Raw genomic sequence first — 19,922 nt, forward strand, 5'->3', positions numbered from 1 at the left:
ATGTATTGACACTGAAACTACTGAAAATGAGGCCAATTTGGGGCAAGTATTTACCCAACATGTATGGGGACAGACATGGGGGTCATGAGATTTATTCTGCAGTGTTAGAATTTGGCACTAGTCTTATAGTCCCTGCCAAACTGCCCAATAGTTAACGTATCCTCAGGACTAGTAGAAATGTGCCCTTTTTAAGGGTTTTGCTATATGTTATCATTATAAGGACTAGTGGGCTTAAACTGTTAAATCCTATCGCTGTTCTGCCCAACATAGGCAAACATAGGGGACGGGATATATTTGCCCCAGAAACACCAGGAGCCCCAGGAGAAAATTCGGAGCCCAAGGGAAAGATCGGAGCCCCTTACCGTCTTCTGTCCAGCTGACCATGTTACACCCCAGCAGCAAGGACTGGATCTCTCCTCGATACACCGGCACTGTCCAGTTCTGCCCCATGAAGCAGGCAATGATGTCGGTACCACCTACAACAAAGGAGGAAATAGGGGATGTTTTCAAGTATGCCACAATATGTTCAGGTGTGGCCACTGGAACTTAAGTGTACCAACAGTGTGTGAGTGAGTTGGGTTTAACGCTGCTTTTAACAGTATTACAGTTATATAACGGCGTGTCAGCTTAATGTGGGAGGAAAGCCCGAAGTGATGCAGGTCTCAGACGTTTACAACTTCGGTGAAACCCCACGAGCACGGGTATGGTGCTAGAAACCTAGAACCATAATAGGGGCGAACAGGGATTCGAACCCACAATCATAGGTTTCTGGCGTGCCTAAGGGACGCAACTCTGCACAGCAAATCGCGGCGCCTTAGACGACTGGGCCACCCGTGCCCCCAAATGTACCAACAAGAAGACTACTTTTGTTCCACCTTCAAACTCGGTGAATGTCATTTCACCATGTTTATATGTTTGTTGTTTAATGCACCACTCAGCAATATTCCAGCTATATGGTGGCCAAAAGTAAATACCTGTGATCGACCCTGGACCAGACAATCCACTGACAATCTAACATGCCCAAGGGACACAGCTCTGCACAGTGAATTCCAATGCTTCAGATGCCACCCATGTCCCCCTTCTGACGAGAAGACCTTACCTGTGATGGAGTCCTCCATGTCCCCCTTCTGACGAGAAGGCCTTACCTGTGATGGAGCCCCCCAAGTCCCCCTTCTGACGAGAAGACCTCACCTGTGATGGAGCCCCCCATGCCCCCCTTCTGACGAGAAGACCTCACCTGTGATGGAGTCCTCCATGTCCCCCTTCTGACGAGAAGACCTTACCTGTGATGGAGCCCCCCAAGTCCCCCTTCTGACGAGAAGACCTCACCTGTGATGGAGCCCCCCATGCCCCCCTTCTGACGAGAAGACCTCACCTGTGATGGAGCCCCCCATGCCCCCTCTCTGATGAGAAGACCTCACCTGTGATGGAGCCCCCCATGTCCCCCTTCTGACGAGAAGACCTCACCTGTGATGGAGCCCCCCATGTCCCCCTTCTGACGAGAAGACCTCACCTGTGATGGAGCCCCCCATGCCCCCTCTCTGATGAGAAGACCTCACCTGTGATGGAGCCCCCAAGTCCCCCTTCTGACGAGAAGGCCTTACCTGTGATGGAGCCCCCCATGTCCCCTTTTTGACGAGGAGACCTCACCTGTGATGGAGCCCCCCATGTCCCCCTTCTGACGAGAAGACCTTACCTGTGATGGAGCCCCCGCCCATGTCCCCCTTCTGACGAGAAGACCTTACCTGTGATGGAGCCCCCCATGTCCCCCTTCTGACGAGAAGACCTCACCTGTGATGGAGCCCCCCATCTGACGAGAAGACCTTAACTGTGATGGAGCCCCCCATGCCCCCTTCTGACGAGAAGGCCTTACCTGTGATGGAGCCCCCCATCTGACGAGAAGACCTTACCTGTGATGGAGCCCCCATGTCCCCTTTCTGACGAGAAGACCTCACCTGTGATGGAGCCCCCCATGTCCCCCCTCTGACGAGAAGACCTTACCTGTGATGGAGCCCCCCATGTCCCCCTTCTGACGAGAAGGCCTTACCTGTGATGGAGCCCAGGAGCAGATCACTCTTGATGTCCCTGTATACATAATCATAAGATTGGGGCTTGAGAGGGGAACCTGTCGACAGGATCATCTTCAAGGATGTCAGCTTGTGGGTCTGACCTGGGTTACAAATAGTTACTTATTAATAAACAATGACAAGATTTTTATACTTTCTTACTATTTAGAATTCACAATCACTTACATGGAATGAGAAAGTGACTATGGTTTTAGCAATATTCCAGCAATATCATAGAACCTGGGGGTTAGGCTTGATGAGTGAACGCTTTAACCACTAGGCTATCCCCCACCCCTTGTTCGAAAATGAATAAATGTTGGAATAAATTTCAGGTTAAGATTCAATGAAATGATGGATTGAATGGATTTCTGCTGTTGTCGTCAGCGGCAGTTAATAATTGTGATAGACCTATGACTACATTTGTAGACACAATTTCCACACAAGGCAAAATATAGGACATGACCCCAGTCAATTGATAGTGTAGTCTCAGCTCCCTGTATGCAACCCAATACTATCCCAGTATTAGAAATTTGTTTTCTTTTGAAGACCAGTCCATAGGACTAGTGCAAACTTTATTTCACTTGACCAGTGTCCAACCCAGAATTGAAAATCAAGGGTGGACTTGTCCCCCCATCATGTAGACAATAGGAGGGACTTTGAAAAAGTAGGGGGGAAAATTGCTTTCTTCAAAAATGTCTCATTTTGTATTATGTACTGGAACATCATCATGTAAAAGTGTAACAGATCAGAATAAAGAACTGAAGTGAATAACAATGCTTTGTGCTTTTTTCTATTTTGATTAAAAAAGTCTGTAATTCTTTTGTTTTTTCGCGACATGGTCATTCACTATTCAAAAGATCGTCTGCTACGACAGTCGGCGATTCATATTGTGTGATTCCAGAAACGAAACTAAAACGAACTAAAATGCTCAAAAATATTTTCAGAACTATTCAAGATAGAATATTTATTGTTTTTAAACATCTTGTCAAAGGTTTTTGATTACTAAACAACAAAATACAACATAATTTTGATCAAAGTTCTGATACGTTTTCTACTTAAGTAAATCAAATTTAGTTTCCTATGCCAATCCTATCAATAATTTATTCAGCAACCCAAGGGACGTCACTCGTGGTCGAACTTCCGGTTGTTATCGATCGGTCCTCGACAGTTGTTTACAATGTTTGCTGTGAACTGTCTTTCTTCGTTAATTGATTAAAGGTTTAGTGAGTATTGAATCTAAAGGTAGGCATAAACAGCTGATAAAGTAAGTGACTGTACAAGAAATTACTGTGCGCGACAGATGGTGCTTTGATTTTTTTTATGAGGGGCGATTTGATTTTTTTTAGCGTGAATCGCGCAATCGTGCGGCCTGGGTTGGACAGTGCTTGTCCTCAAGAGTTTGTATGCAGCTAGTCTCCTGCTTGCACAAGACACAAATGTTACTATGTTAACATTTTCTGTCAGTTTTATTCAGTTCCAATATTGAAGCACAATTGAAGCATTGAGAACTGGTTCAGAATCATGACCCTCAAATGCTACTACCATCATTGGCTATTTACTTGTCCTCAATACAATTTAGTAGTCTCGGGCTAGCAGACTAGCATGAATTTCAAGGGCTGTTTTGCTGTGTCAGGCTAGAAGTGGGTCCTAGATACTGTTTTGCAGTGTCAGCCTTGATCCCAGTAGTCAGGTGCTGAAGACATACACTTACAATCTGAGCAAAAATGAGCACATGACCAAAATAACTAAAATATTTCACAAACAAGGGATGTAGTTTTATGGATATCAAACATCTGGTGAAAATACTAACACCGTTATCAAAGCAAGTAATGTACAGAAATGTGAAGTAGGGAGGTTATACACACGTGGATAATAATGTTTATACACGATAATGTTTACAGAACAGAAAATGTTAAAGTATAACGCCTGATTGATGTACATGAATAGGATTTACAAGGAATGCTGGGTAAACCAATACAGTGATGATATGGACCAGTTGATATAAGAAGAAAGGGATTTTGATGTGGATGGCTTCAATGAGATGCAATAATGAAGTTGAATATCCATAGAACAATATCCCTTGTTTATCATACCAACTTCTCACTGCCACTCAGAGAAATACCTCACAAGGTCAAATTATTTATATCACTTTATTTTCACAAAATCATAATCCCATAAAGACTAGTCTCCACTTGACAGTAAAATGGTTACCTGGTTTGACGTCCTTCTCCTCAAGCACAGCCAACCACTTAGCTCCAGTACCCAGAACAGTGATGCCGATCTGATCCACCAGGTCCCACAAAACGTTGGGGTGTGGCACCAGTGGCGAGCCGTCATACAGAACAATGGCTGCCCCAACAGCCAGGACAGACACCATCCAGTTCCACATCATCCAGCCAGCCTGCGGACAGTCACAGTAGGAGATAGTAGACCTGCAATACTGCAGCTGTGACCACGGGAGACAGTCACAGTAGGAGATAGTAGACCTGCAATACTGCAGCTGTGACCACGGGAGACGGTCACAGTAGGAGATATTAGACCTGCAATACTGCAGCTGTGACCACGGGAGACGGTCACAGTAGGAGATAGTAGACCTGCAATACTGCAGCTGTGACCACGGGAGACGGTCACAGTAGGAGATAGTAGACCTGCAATACTGCAGCAGTGACCACGGGAGACGGTCACAGTAGGAGATAGTAGACCTGCAATACTGCAGCAGTGACCACGGAAGACGGTCACAGACAGAGCTAGTTGGTGCAATACTGCAGCGGTGACAACGGGAGACGATCACAGACAGAGCTAGTTGCTGCAATACTGCAGCAGTGACCACGGGAGACGGTCACAGACAGAACTAGTTGGTGCAATACTGCAGCCGTGACCACGGGAGACGGTCACAGACAGAGCTAGTTGGTGCAATACTGCAGCCGTGACCACGGGAGACGGTCACAGACAGAGCTAGTTGGTGCAATACTGCAGCTGTGACCACGGGAGACGGTCACAGACAGAGCTAGTTGGTGCAATACTGCAGCTGTGACCACGGGAGACGGTCACAGACAGAGCTAGATGGTGCAATACTGCAGCTGTGACCACGGGAGACGGTCACAGACAGAGCTAGTTGGTGCAATACTGCAGCTGTGACCACGGGAGACGGTCACAGACAGAGCTAGTTGGTGCAATACTGCAGCAGTGACCACGGGAGACGATCACAGACCACGGGAGACGGTCACAGACAGAGCTAGTTGGTGCAATACTGCAGCTGTGACCACGGGAGACGGTCACAGACAGAGCTAGTTGGTGCAATACTGCAGCTGTGACCACGGGAGACGGTCACAGACCACGGGAGACGGTCACAGACAGAGCTAGTTGGTGCAATACTGCAGCAGTGACCACGGGAGACGATCACAGACCACGGGAGACGGTCACAGACAGAGCTAGTTGGTGCAATACTGCAGCAGTGACCACGGGAGACGGTCACAGACAGAGCTAGTTGGTGCAATACTGCAGCAGTGACCACGGGAGACGGTCACAGACAGAGCTAGTTGGTGCAATACTGCAGCCGTGACCACGGGAGACGGTCACAGACCACGGGAGACGGTCACAGACAGAGCTAGTTGCTGCAATACTGCAGCAGTGACCACGGGAGACGGTCACAGACAGAGCTAGTTGGTGCAATACTGCAGCAGTGACCACGGGAGACGGTCACAGACAGAGCTAGTTGGTGCAATACTGCAGCTGTGACCACGGGAGACGGTCACAGACAGAGCTAGTTGCTGCAATTCTGCAGCTGTGACCACGGGAGACGGTCACAGACAGAGCTAGTTGGTGCAATACTGCAGCAGTGACCACGGGAGACGGTCACTGGCAGAGCTAGTTGGTGCAATACTGCAGATGTGACCACGGGAGACAGTCACCGACAGAGCGAGTTGGTGCAATACTGCAGCAGTGACCAGGGGAGACAGTCACCGACAGAGCGAGTTGGTGCAATACTGCAGCAGTGACCAGGGGAGACGGTCACAGACAGAGCTAGTTGGTGCAATACTGCAGCAGTGACCACGGGAGACGGTCACAGACAGAGCTAGTTGCTGCAATACTGCAGCAGTGACCAGGGGAGAAGGTCACAGACAGAGCTAGTTGGTGCAATACTGCAGCTGTGACCACGGGAGACGGTCACAGACAGAGCTAGTTGCTGCAATACTGCAGCTGTGACCACGGGAGACGGTCACAGACAGAGCGAGTTGGTGCAATACTGCAGCTGTGACCAGGGGAGACAGTCACCGACAGAGCTAGTTGGTGCAATACTGCAGCAGTGACCAGGGGAGACAGTCACCGACAGAGCTAGTTGGTGCAATACTGCAGCTGTGACCAGGGGAGACGGTCACAGACAGAGCTAGATGGTGCAATACTGCAGCAGTGACCAGGGGAGACGGTCACAGACAGAGCTAGTTGGTGCAATTCTGCAGCTGTGACCACGGGAGACAGTCACCGACAGAGCGAGTTGGTGCAATACTGCAGCAGTGACCAGGGGAGACGGTCACAGACAGAGCTAGTTGGTGCAATACTGCAGCAGTGACCACGGGAGACGGTCACAGACAGAGCTAGTTGGTGCAATACTGCAGCAGTGACCAGGGGAGACGGTCACAGACAGAGCTAGTTGCTGCAATTCTGCAGCTGTGACCACGGGAGACAGTCACCGACAGAGCTAGTTGCTGCAATTCTGCAGCTGTGACCACGGGAGACAGTCACCGACAGAGCTAGTTGCTGCAATTCTGCAGCTGTGACCACGGGAGACGGTCACAGACAGAGCTAGTTGGTGCAATACTGCAGCAGTGACCAGGGGAGACGGTCACAGACAGAGCTAGTTGCTGCAATTCTGCAGCTGTGACCACGGGAGACAGTCACCGACAGAGCTAGTTGCTGCAATTCTGCAGCAGTGACCACGGGAGACGGTCACAGACAGAGCTAGTTGGTGCAATACTGCAGCAGTGACCAGGGGAGACGGTCACAGACCACGGGAGAGGGTCACAGACAGAGCTAGTTGGTGCAATACTGCAGCAGTGACCACGGGAGACGGTCACAGACAGAGCTAGTTGGTGCAATACTGCAGCAGTGACCACGGGAGACGATCACAGACCACGGGAGACGGTCACAGACAGAGCTAGTTGGTGCAATACTGCAGCTGTGACCACGGGAGACGGTCACAGACAGAGCTAGTTGGTGCAATACTGCAGCTGTGACCACGGGAGACGGTCACAGACCACGGGAGACGGTCACAGACAGAGCTAGTTGGTGCAATACTGCAGCAGTGACCACGGGAGACGGTCACAGACCACGGGAGACGGTCACAGACAGAGCTAGTTGGTGCAATACTGCAGCAGTGACCACGGGAGACGGTCTCAGACAGAGCTAGTTGGTGCAATACTGCAGCAGTGACCACGGGAGACGGTCACAGACAGAGCTAGTTGGTGCAATACTGCAGCAGTGACCAGGGGAGACGGTCACAGACAGAGCTAGTTGGTGCAATACTGCAGCAGTGACCACGGGAGACGGTCACAGACAGAGCTAGTTGGTGCATTACTGCAGCTGTGACCACGGGAGACGGTCGCAGACAGAGCTAGTTGGTGCAATACTGCAGCAGTGACCACGGGAGACGGTCACAGACAGAGCTAGTTGGTGCAATACTGCAGCAGTGACCACGGGAGACGGTCACCGACAGAGCGAGTTGGTGCAATACTGCAGCTGTGACCACGAGATGGTCACAGACAGAGCGAGTTGGTGCAATACTGCAGAAATCACCGATTTAACAGATGTGATGCTGTAGTTCAGCTGTGTCACTGAGATAGTCACAGACTGGGTCAGTTAGAGCACAGTAGTGCAGCAAGAGGGAGAGTGAAGAGAGAACATGACCCCCACCCTCCCTGCCCACGACACCTACTGAGCCCCCTCCATGAATGAATGTTGTTTTATGCACCACTCAACATGCCTATAAATCCCATCGATCACAGACCCCAGATCCACATTAGCTACGTATACTGCAACAGTACTGTAAGTAAGTTTGGTTTTACACCGCTTTTAGCAATATTCCAGCAATATCACGGCGGGGGACACCAGAAATGGGCTTCACACATTGTACCCTTGTCGGGAATCGAACCTGGGTCTTCGGCATGACGAGCGAACGCTTTAACCACTAGGCTACCCGACCGCCCCACAACAGTACTGTAATAGCTGGACAAGTATCTGCCCACCATGTGGTATTACAAGGGGTATATGTACACATGTGTAGTACATGTCACAATTCCTACAGCACACCTGGGAGGCACCTTTGGTACTTACAGTTGTGTAGTACAGCATGATGTCATCCCGCGTCATGTCACTCTGAATACAGTGCTCTTCTAAGTGTTTTAACAAGGTGCCCTGCAAAAAATAAAATATAGATCAATTTCAGACGATAAATTCTAGTATTCTAAATGATAAAATTTGCAGCATGGATATTGAAATGCAAACTTAAAAAGTAATCTTCAATTGATGTGCAACATCTGAACATGAAACAATCAATTCCCTGACTAGACAGACAACCTCATGCTTCTGGTACATGAAGAGCAGCTGTCTGAATCAATCAGGCACGAAAGCTAAGCAGTGAAGTGGAATTTGTTTTGTGAACACCTGGTGTCACTGATTTTCCATGATCCATTAATACACACAAAAGCCCCGCTCTCTGGATAAAATAATTTATGGTACCAATTCCCGAACTCAGTCTTGATAAGTATCTCTTAGATAAGCTAATTTCTGTAGTTTCTGACACAATGCCAGCAATAGAAGGTAACAGTTGTAGTCCACTAGTCCTTTTGATGATAACATAAAGCAAAACCCTTAAAAAAGGCATATTTCTACTAGTCCTTATGATACATTAACTATTGGGCAGTTTGACAAGGACCATAAGACTCGTGCCAATTTCTTACGCTGTATGCACTTTGTAAAATAACATGGATCAAGGGCCGTAACTGTATGCTCAAAATCTAAAAACACATAGCAAGGGAATTAAATCTGTAAAAATATCAGTTACGACACCAAATTTATCTCTTAGATAAGCATGCAAAGTATCATACATGCAACATCAGTAGTCTTTGAGAGAATTTGTTCCCATTGCAGACACTATGCAGTAAGTAAAATTGCATGGAGCAAGGGCCATAACTCTGTAAAAAAAACAACTTACGCACCAATTATCAAACTCAATCTTGACAAGTATGTCCAATTTAAGCAAGAAGTAGCGCTGAAAAGTTGTGAAAAAGAATAAAAGAAGTTGCTATCCATAAAAGTGTCATGTATTCATGTTCTTCCAACCTCTGAGTGACTATCAAAGATTTTGATGAAGCCTGGAGGCACAGATGTGATGCAAACAAACATCATATATCACCACAAATCTGGAATTTGACTTAACAATCAGCATATCATGACACGAATAAGGGATACAACTCTGCACAGCTAATCGTGGCACCTCAGTCTGGGCCTCTCATGCTTCCAAACCTCCAGAAGCCAGCCAACGTGTTGCTTAGCCCAGCTGAGTGGACCATACACTTACCCCAGCTGAGTGGACCATACACTTACCCCAGCTGAGTGGACCATATGCTTACCCCAGCTGAGTGGACCATACACTTGGGTGCCCCGGTGGTCCCAGAGGAGTACATGATAAACAGGGGGTGGTTGAAGGGCACCTGCTCGAACTCCAGCGCTGGAACCTCACCATCCTCCTTTCCATCATTCAAGAAATCTTCCAACAGGCACCTGTGCAAAAAATAACATTGTTTCTAATGTGGGCGGTTGTTGAGCGGTATGGCGAGCAAGCGTTCGTGATATTCATGCAGCTATTATTATTCCAGCTAGTTCATGGCCTCATAAATTGTACCCATGTGGGGAATTGAGCCGGGGTCACATTAAGCATGAGGCTACCCCATCCCGCTTTGACCCGAAGAAAGTGCAACACATATTGGATTGTGTATCTGTGAAACAGGTCCTTTGCACATTGATCTATAGAGATATAAGGCTTTTCTCATGACATCAATTTTTTCATGAAACATTCTTTTACATCATTACAAATTTTGATAAGGTGAGGTGGGTTGAAATATGGTATTACATTGATTAGTATTGCACTTATATACTGAGTTGCATGTGTGCGTGTGGCTGCTTGTACTAGTCCAGACTAATGCCAGATTAGTAGTGCTAGCCCACTGAATTCCACAGTTTATCCGGGATACCCCATACAGCAGCTGACTCCAAGCTGACCAGTCCTTGTTTTATCCCTTAATCCCAAGCACCAGGCAGGGCAACATCAAGTACCATCTTTTTTACTTCTTTAGGTATTATGGTCGGGCATCAAACACCAACCATCCTATCACCGGGCAAATGTCCTATCCACTGGACCACGGAGGCAGTCAATTTTATTAAGAAACTTCTGATAATATTGAATAATATTAATGTCCTAGAATTTGAAGTGCAACATTATAATGATGACAGCACTGTCAGTACGGTAAACAATCAGCAGTTAGTTTCTCCTTTCCCATTAGTTGTTTGTTTGTTGTTTAACGCTGCACTCAGGAATATTCCAGCTATATCACGTTGGTGTGTAAATCTTCGAGTCTGGACCAGACAATCCAGTGCATCGATCACGCAATTGGGATCGATGACATGCATCAACCAAGTCAGCGAGCCTGACCACCCGATCCCATTGGTCGCCTCTTACAACAAGCATAGTCACCTTTTACGGCAAGCATGGGTTGCTGAAGACCTTTTCTACCCCGGATCTTCACGGGTCTGATGACTCCCATTGAGTTTGACAGGGACACTTAATTCTGGTTTTGTTGATAATTAAAAAAAGGCGTCAGTGCAAGCAATGGTGAAATCATGAGTGAAATCTGTAGTGGATATTGTTTCAGAAAGTAATTACCCATTAGGAATGTGTGATAGGTCACATTGTGCTTCTGCCACAAACGGAATGATGATAACTTTCTCCAGATCTGGTAAACCTGAAATTAAGACGGCATTGAACTTACTGCATTCTATATCATATATGCATTCAAATTCAGGGTGGATGCTAATTTATGTGTGTCCTGTGAGATGCAAACATGTAAGGCTATTTGAATTTATAAAATTGAAATTCACAACTTACATATTACTGACATTTTCATTTTATTAAAGAAATAAACTCAAAATTTTGGGTGTCAAAGGTTTATTTTCCTTAATCTAACACAGCAATCATCATCCCTCCGAGCAAAAGGAAGATTAAACAAAAGTAAAGTAAAGTTCTTGAAGGTCAAGTCAAGCATGTCGCCAGCCAAGTCCATACCTCGGTCCCTCACAAATTATTACTGAGACTCCAATCTGAGAAAACCTTAGAGAATCTCAATTCAGACATATCAGTTGTTAAACACGAAAATGTTGCTGTCTTTTTGCTACTCATGAATTCTTTCAGGATGCATAGAAATTTGTTATCAATCCCAAATTAAAAAAACAAGGATCTTCAGAAAAAGGACAAATCCTCCCGGCCCCTAACAAATTCGAAGGAACAGACCATCTAACTGTTACTTTAAGTACAACTTGAGAGACTTTCTATCTAATCTGTGTGTAAGTATACAGGAGAAGTTACTGTGCATGTCATCAAATTCCAATTGCATAGATCGATGCTCATGATGTCAATCACCGGATTGTTTGGTCCAGATTATTTACAGAATACTGTCGCATAGCTGGAATATTGCGGAGCATGCTCAGTGTGGTGTTATAAACAAACAAACAAACAAAGGGTGAAGTAGTGACTGGCACTATTACATATTTACAACAAGGAAACAAACTCATGTAATACCTCGGACAACCTGTTGCAACTTTTCCAAGTGGTTGTGCATTCTGCCATTGTAGTTGACAGCATTCACACTAAATATCAACTTTGGACGTATTTGACAAAACCTCTCCAACACACCCTGAAAAGATACAAACACAGAATATTCACAAAACTTGTTATAACACCATCCAATATCATCCAATTCTGAAGACATTTTGTTCAAAGACAGTGGTAGACATGACTTTGTCTGCCTCCAATATGTGGAATCTATGTTTAAAGTTCACATATTTGGAAGCAAAACTTGTTCTTGTGCATCATATAAAAGTAGAAGTGAATCCTAGTGGTCCTATAAGACTTAGCAGACTAATAACTTCAGTCACAGACTCTTTACTTGTGATCGTGTTTGTTTGGTGTATAGGGCCACACCAAGCAGTATTCCAGCCGCATGACGGCGGCCAGTAATTGATAGAGTATGGACCAGACAATCCAGTGGTTTCAAGTTTTCAAGCCTGACCACCTGATCCAATTAGTCACCTCTTACCATCAGCGTAGGTTGCTGGAGACCTATTCTAACCGGAATCCCCACAGGCAATTGTGATCATGACCGTACTTGTTCTATCAATTTTGCATTACTATTCCTTTAACAAGTTCCCCTCAAAATGATTATTTATCAAAAGCATGATTCATGTATCAACAAGCATTGATTATCGTGTGTACGCCATTATATTTTGACAAATACTCTGGACCTATTTGCAAGACACGCAAGAGAATTTCTGTTGGATGTTACTGATACCAGCAATGGCGGTGTTGATGTCATTTCCCAAATGCAGAAATAGTAGCAAATGGGTACAGACTTTTTACGACAGAACAGACAATGTACTATACTTAATATTAGAGGTTGCCATATCTACTTGCCACAACAGTGAGGTCTGGTGTTGTGTTGTGGAGGTGTGGCAAGATGAATAGGGTCTAACATCACGGTCAAGATTATTGTACTTCTATAGTGTTGTGTGTGTGTCACCTTGTACTACTTCAGACCAGTCTTATAGTGCTAGCTCAACGAGATACCAAGCCGCAGTAAATAATATACACCCCACTCAGACACATTAAACTCGGTAGCCTCGTGGTTAAAGCGTTCACTCGTCACGCTGAAGACCCAGGTTCGAATCCCGACATGGGTACAATGTGTGAAGCCCATTTCTGGTGTCCCCCGCTGTGATATTGCTGGAATATTGCTAAAAGCGGCGTAAAACCAAACTCACTCACTCTCTCACATTAAACTGACTCCGAGCCGACCATTCCTTTTATGCCCTTACTTCTTAACGCCAGACAAGGTAACAATAAGTACCATCGTTTAATGTCTTTAGGTATGGCTGGGGATTGAAACACCAACACTCACCGGGCTAACCCTATCAACTACACCATCTACGTGGCCCCTATATGCAGTAATTAGGGGTGTCATGATATGCCATAGGTATCGATAGTGATCGCCAAATTTGATATATATTTTGATATAGCATCAAGATCCCTAATTTGTACTGTGTTTGTTCCATGTTGCCCACGAGGTCATACTATTCATATGTAGCTGTTTATCTCACGTGATATATTAGTATAATGCAGATTTAGCATTTGTAATGTAAACGCCATAGAGTAAAGCTAGGCCGAGTAGATTCCATGACCAGTTAATGCAAAACTATTTCGTCTTGAAAATCGATAAACTAAAACACAAATCGATGTACATGCAGATTGTAGATCACATAGTGAGGTGGTTTTTTTCCTGTATCAAGACACTGGTGAACTGTGACACAGCTAATAGTCGGGTATCTACTTACCACAACACCAAAGTCAGGTGAAGTCGAGCTCCATATTGCTCCGATACTTGCTGCTGCCAACATGGCTTCTACTGCCTCTACACAGTTGGGAATGTAACCTAGGACAAGACATACATCAGGATAAGTAGGATCACAGGTGTCATGACTTGCTGCTGCCAACATGGCTTCTACATGTGGCCTCTACACAGTTGGGAATGTAACCTAGGACGAGACATACATCAGGATAAGTAGGATCACAGGTGTCATGACTTGCTGCTGCCAACATGGCTTCTAATGCTTCTACACAGTTTGGAATGTAACCTAGGACAAGACATACATCAGGATAAATAGGATCACCGGTGTCATGACTTGCTGCTGCCAACATGGCTTCTAATGCTTCTACACAGTTTGGAATGTAACCTAGGACGAGACATACATCAGGATAAGTAGGATCACAGGTGTCATGACTTGCTGCTGCCAACATGGCTTCTACTGCCTCTACACAGTTGGGAATGTAACCTAGGACAAGACATACATCAGGATAAGTAGGATCACAGGTGTCATGACTTGCTGCTGCCAACATGGCTTCTACTGCCTCTACACAGTTGGGAATGTAACCTAGGACAAGACATACATCAGGATAAGTAGGATCACAGGTGTCATGACTTGCTGCTGCCAACATGGCTTCTACATGTGGCCTCTACACAGTTGGGAATGTAACCTAGGACGAGACATACATCAGGATAAGTAGGATCACAGGTGTCATGACTTGCTGCTGCCAACATGGCTTCTAATGCTTCTACACAGTTTGGAATGTAACCTAGGACGAGACATACATCAAGATAAATAGGATCACAGGTGTCATGACTTGCTGCACAGGGAAACATTTCGAGTAAGTGAGTGAGTATGTAGAGTTTCAGTCCAACAACAATCCCACCATATCACACCAAGGACACAAGGACCTAGTTCCACAAAGTAACCTTTGAGCTGCGGTAGGTCATGAAATTAATGCGAACAGGAAATTAATGCAAACAATGCAACCATGAGTAGATGGCATTAATAAAATGCCACATCTTTATTATGTATTTTCGCCATCCAAATTTGCGAAATTCATGATTACTTATTTTCTTGATGCCGGAAACACTCATAATAAAAAGAAAACAGCAATCACACATGAGTCTTTATTATTTTTAATTTGTTACTTATGATCGCATTAATTTCATGATTATTGTCACCTACATACACAGAAATAATTCCCAAAATGCATTTCCTTTTCTCATTTCCTGATCATCATTGAAGCTGCAGGCGGCCATATTCTGACCATTTCACAGAGCCCTGAATATAAATACATGAGGATGTTGCACCCCCTGGTAGATAACCTATGTTGTCACGGCAACATCACAGAGCCTGACCAGCCAATTACGATTTTAGTCGATTCTTTGATAAGCATATCTTTCGATATAGGAGGATCGTCGATTTCTTTTTCAAATCAATGATCAATTTCTGTCCTCATCTTTCACTAATGAACTTGACCCCGACAGAGATGCAAATAACCCTAAACATTTACCTGCCGAAATAGTGAGAACATATCCTTAGGACAGCTGGGAGTTATAAGAAATATTTTTGGGAATTAGGGTCGTATCCAGATGAATCCCTTGAAATAGGTCAAATTACTAGTTTCTAGAATGCAATATGTAGGGTAATACCCTTAAGATTTAAAAAGCATTTAGAATTTGAGGAAAAGTCCTGTGCACACTTTGGTTGCCTTAAATGTATGCGCGTGGACTTCTTTTTTTTTTTTACTCTTTGTCATATTACCCCCATGTTTGAACACAGTTTTGACGAACAGAGGATTAATGACACTGCCCAAGACAACCTGAAAATCTACTAGCCTTCAGGATATGTGAGGTAAACTGACTAGATCTAGCATGCAAAGTGCTGACTGACCTGGGCCCCATATCCCAGAGTGACAGAGCTCTAGGACTGTCGTAAGTCCATGTCGTAAGTCCATGTTGTATGTCCATCACCTAAGCACTACGATTGCTTCGTAGAAAGGGCCCTGTCCCTTTACATTGTGTAACTATGTCTTACCTACAACTCGGTCCCCAGACTTCACGCCCATCTTCTTCATGGCTGATGCATACAGGCCGACAGATCTCCGCAACTCCTTGTAGGTCCTCCTTGTCACCTCAGATCTTCCCTCACCTACGAATACAAACCTTATTAGGCTGCAATGAATAGGCTGCAATGCAATAGAACAATGTTTTTCTCTGGGACATTTTTCTCAAAAGAGAGAAGGGAGGTAGGAAATTGTATCAATTAATTAAAACCAAGACGTGATGATGGAGTAACACGTTATTGTTTCCCCCACCCCCCCCAAGAACACCTACAAATACAGCTGGACACACACTGACATCGGCTCTTTAATACAATGTCAGTTGTCAATAATAGATGTGTAACAGTGCCTGCTTCATATGACATGGACAATTTGAAAATATTGTTGTAATTAGTAATGAAAATAACCGACGAGCAGGAATAAGAGTGCCTGATGCCCAAGAAACATCTCTGTTTTTAAGCCTAATATCTCAGAGTGAGATCTGTGACAAAAGAATATCTGGTAGGACTACAGTAACTGCAACTGGACATTTCAACTTCTGACTGCACACATCTGATAACCATTATTTTAACCATTAAATGCCTACAATATCCAAGAAAAGTACATTTCTACTAAAATCAGCTCCCTCTGACATCATGGACATTCAGACGTGAAATCCATATCAGACGTGAAATCCATATCCAATCAGAGGTGGATATGACATCATGGACATTCAGACGTGAAATCCATATCAGACGTGAAATCCATATCCAATCAGAGGAGGATATGACATCATGGACATGCAGACGTGAAATCCATATCCAATCAGAGGTGAATATGACATCATGGACATGCAGACGTGAAATCCATATCCAATCAGAGGAGGATATGACATCATGGACATGCAGACGTGAAATCCATATCCAATCAGAGGAGGATATGACATCATGGACATGCAGACGTTAAATCCATATCCAATCAGAGGAGGATATGACATCATGGACATGCAGACGTGAAATAAATATCCAATCAGAGGAGGATATGACATCATGGACATGCAGACATGAAATCCATATCCAATCAGAGGTGGATATGACATCATGGACATGCAGACGTGAAATAAATATCCAATCAGAGGAGGATATGACATCATGGACACGCAGACGTGAAATCCATATCCAATCAGAGGTGGATATGACATCATGGACATGCAGACGTGAAATCCATATCCAATCAGAGGAGGATATGACATCATGGGCATTGAGACATGAAATCCATATCCAATCAGAGGTGCATATGACATCATGGACATGCAGACATGAAATCCATATCCAATCAGAGGTGGATATGACATCATGGACATGCAGACGTGAAATCCATATCCAATCAGAGGTGCATATGACATCATGGACATGCAGACGTGAAATAAATATCCAATCAGAGGTGCATATGACATCATGGACATGCAGACGTGAAATCCATAACAAATGCAGAAACAAATATATTGCATCCTAACAATATTCATTGTACCAATTTCTTGACAAGAAATATAAAGGTCATCATGGTCATGTGATTAAAGTAATTATCAAATCTTTCAGTACAGTACACTACACCATTTCATTATTTTACAGGACCTTCATATTTCCTAAAAGGACCCTTGAAATTATTGGGGGTCCCCTGGACTCCTAGCTTTGTAGGTCTACTAAAACTATTGTGATTTGAAACCTTTGATTGACCAATCAGAACAGAGTATTTTCCAACTTCATGGTATAATTTTCTTTTCAGTTTTCTGGTATTTGGGAAGGCTATTTCAAGTTCAAACCACTAATCCACAACCCTTTTTCCAGCAAGTCAACTCCCAGTCAAGGAATACAACACAAGCCATACCTGCAGCATAGATGGCCACTCTGTCATCATTGTACCGCAGTAGATTTTCTGCATAGTTGAGTCTGGCCCCTTGAAACCATTCTGGCACCTCTGATATGTTCTTGGAGGAATCTACCACCTGCAACATGTTCAAACACACATAGACACCATCGTTAATTCTCACAAATTCTGGAGGTTCCTGTTTCTGGTGGAGTTTCCAATTTCCTGATTGAATGACCCTAATATATATGGAGACCTCAACCCTAAGCCATTTTTCCCAAGCTGTACCATAGCTGTATCATACAATGGCAGGAGTTGATGCCACAATGCTATCTGATAAATTTAGATCACTATTCCTCAAATACGAGGTCACATAGCAGGAGCTACTCTAAAGATCAATACAATGGCTCCTTTTTCAAGAAACTGTTGACTAACACTTCCAGCATGTGAGGTGAGGTGAGGTGAGGTGAGGTGAGGTGAGGTGAAGTGAGGTGAAGTGAGGTGAGGTGAGGTGAGGTGAGAAGAAATGGGGTTTAATGTCGCGTCCAAGATTATTGCACTTATACAGTGACATGCATGCACGTTTGTGTGTGTGTGTGGCTGATTGTACTAGTCCGGACTAATGCCTGTTTTATAGTGATAGCCCACAGAGATACCATGCCGCAGTTTAACATGAATACCCCACTCGGACACAGTATATGGACTCTGAGCTGACCAGTCCTTGTTTCAGCCCCTTGATGCCGAGTGTTAGACAGGGTAACAACAAGTACCATCTTTTAACGTCTTTACACTCAAATATTGTATTTACCCCGGTATACAGTTTCCAAAGCTGCTTTACTGCATGAAACTACATCTTAAACACAGACTGTTGTAAAAATGGCATTCACATAATGAAGAAATGATGACCTTTGTGTGTTTCTGTATTGTAAATATCAGCATGATCTCTGGTATCATATATTAGGAACCAAAAGTATGTTTGTTTGTTTAATGCCGCACTCAGCAATATTCCAGATATATGACGGAGGTCTGTAAGTAATCAAGTCTGTACCAGACAATCCAGTGATTGACAACATGAGCATCGATTCAAGCAATTGGGATCGATGACATGCATCAACCAAGTCAGCGAGCCTGACCACCCGATCCCGTTAGTCGCTTCTTACGACAAGCATAGTCACCTTTTATGGCAAGCATGGGTTGCTGTAGACCTAAAATATGTATACAATTTATGTTTAATTATTCCAAATGTATGATATTTACAACATGGCAACACATTGGCTAATACTCTGTATGTATCATCATTATATTATCAACATCCTGGTAATGTCAGTATTTAATGCATGTTGACATGAAAAGCAAGTTGCACCAAAAAAACAAGTTGCACATTGGTCCCATAAATTTATGAGTTGAAACATAGGCCATAGTCACATTAATTAATGACGCATTAATGTAAAACGTAACAGGAACATGTGCACATTATCTTGAAGTACCGATAGTTAGGTCAAGCATGACAAACTAACACAGGCATCACAATGCAGTATGGTAAATTAACTTTAGAGGTACTGAGTGTGTTCGGAGAACAATTTTGTTTGGACAAGCAAGAGTTAGCGAGACACAAATTTTGATTTTTTTCACATGCACTTGGTGTATGTATGTAGAGATCAGGTTGCATTTTTCAATGATTGGTTGCACTTGTGCATACTTTATATACCTAGTTACATTGTGCCCTGTATGCCAATATCATCAATTTAGACATGCCAGTCATTATCTTCACAGGCTTTAACTGAAGCAGAATTTTTAAAATTACACGCAAAACATTAGAGAGAAAGAAAAACAACGCCCAGCCTACCAATCCAATTTGTGGATGGTCTGAACAAGGAAACACACATTTGTTTTGCCTGTTTAGGTAAGAAATATCATCTACAGGGGGTTGATTGTTACTGGGTGCAAAACAATCAAGGGATGAATCAAAGAATATCCAGTGGGGATGAAAACAAGGGTATGGATGATGGAATGATTGAAACTAATCAACAAAAGTATGTATGTAAGATTTATCTGCTAATTAATGGCCGGATTGTCCCTGTTAGATTTTCTTCACTCAATCACAATATTTTGATTCAACAGTAAAATCCAAAAGTATATCCAACATGTCCAAAGCAATAAAAATCCTAAGGATTTGTTTGTTGTTTAACACCGCACTCAGCAATATTCCAGCTATATGATGGCGGTCTGTAAATAATGAAGTCTTGACAAGACAATCC

At 44.1% G+C, this 19,922-nt stretch overlaps 1 protein-coding gene across 1 annotated transcript in view; it reads right to left on the reverse strand.

Moving 5' to 3' along the window:
• The window catches only part of LOC124131994 (acetoacetyl-CoA synthetase-like), a 36,646-nt gene that overhangs the window by 12,601 nt on the left and 4,123 nt on the right, over positions 1–19,922 (reverse strand). Inside the window, exons 3-12 of the mRNA XM_048391617.1 lie at positions 17,686–17,803; positions 15,795–15,908; positions 13,725–13,822; positions 11,917–12,031; positions 11,005–11,083; positions 9,695–9,845; positions 8,397–8,477; positions 4,278–4,467; positions 2,048–2,170; positions 363–476 (exon numbers count right to left, since the gene is read on the reverse strand). Of these exons, the coding sequence (XP_048247574.1) occupies positions 363–476; positions 2,048–2,170; positions 4,278–4,467; positions 8,397–8,477; positions 9,695–9,845; positions 11,005–11,083; positions 11,917–12,031; positions 13,725–13,822; positions 15,795–15,908; positions 17,686–17,803 (1,183 nt within the window). The remainder of the gene's footprint in view (positions 1–362; positions 477–2,047; positions 2,171–4,277; positions 4,468–8,396; positions 8,478–9,694; positions 9,846–11,004; positions 11,084–11,916; positions 12,032–13,724; positions 13,823–15,794; positions 15,909–17,685; positions 17,804–19,922) is intronic.

This window comes from Haliotis rufescens, unplaced genomic scaffold (assembly GCF_023055435.1).
Source record: "Haliotis rufescens isolate VD_foot unplaced genomic scaffold, xgHalRufe1.0.p SCAF_93, whole genome shotgun sequence".
In the NCBI taxonomy this organism is placed as follows: domain Eukaryota; kingdom Metazoa; phylum Mollusca; class Gastropoda; order Lepetellida; family Haliotidae; genus Haliotis; species Haliotis rufescens.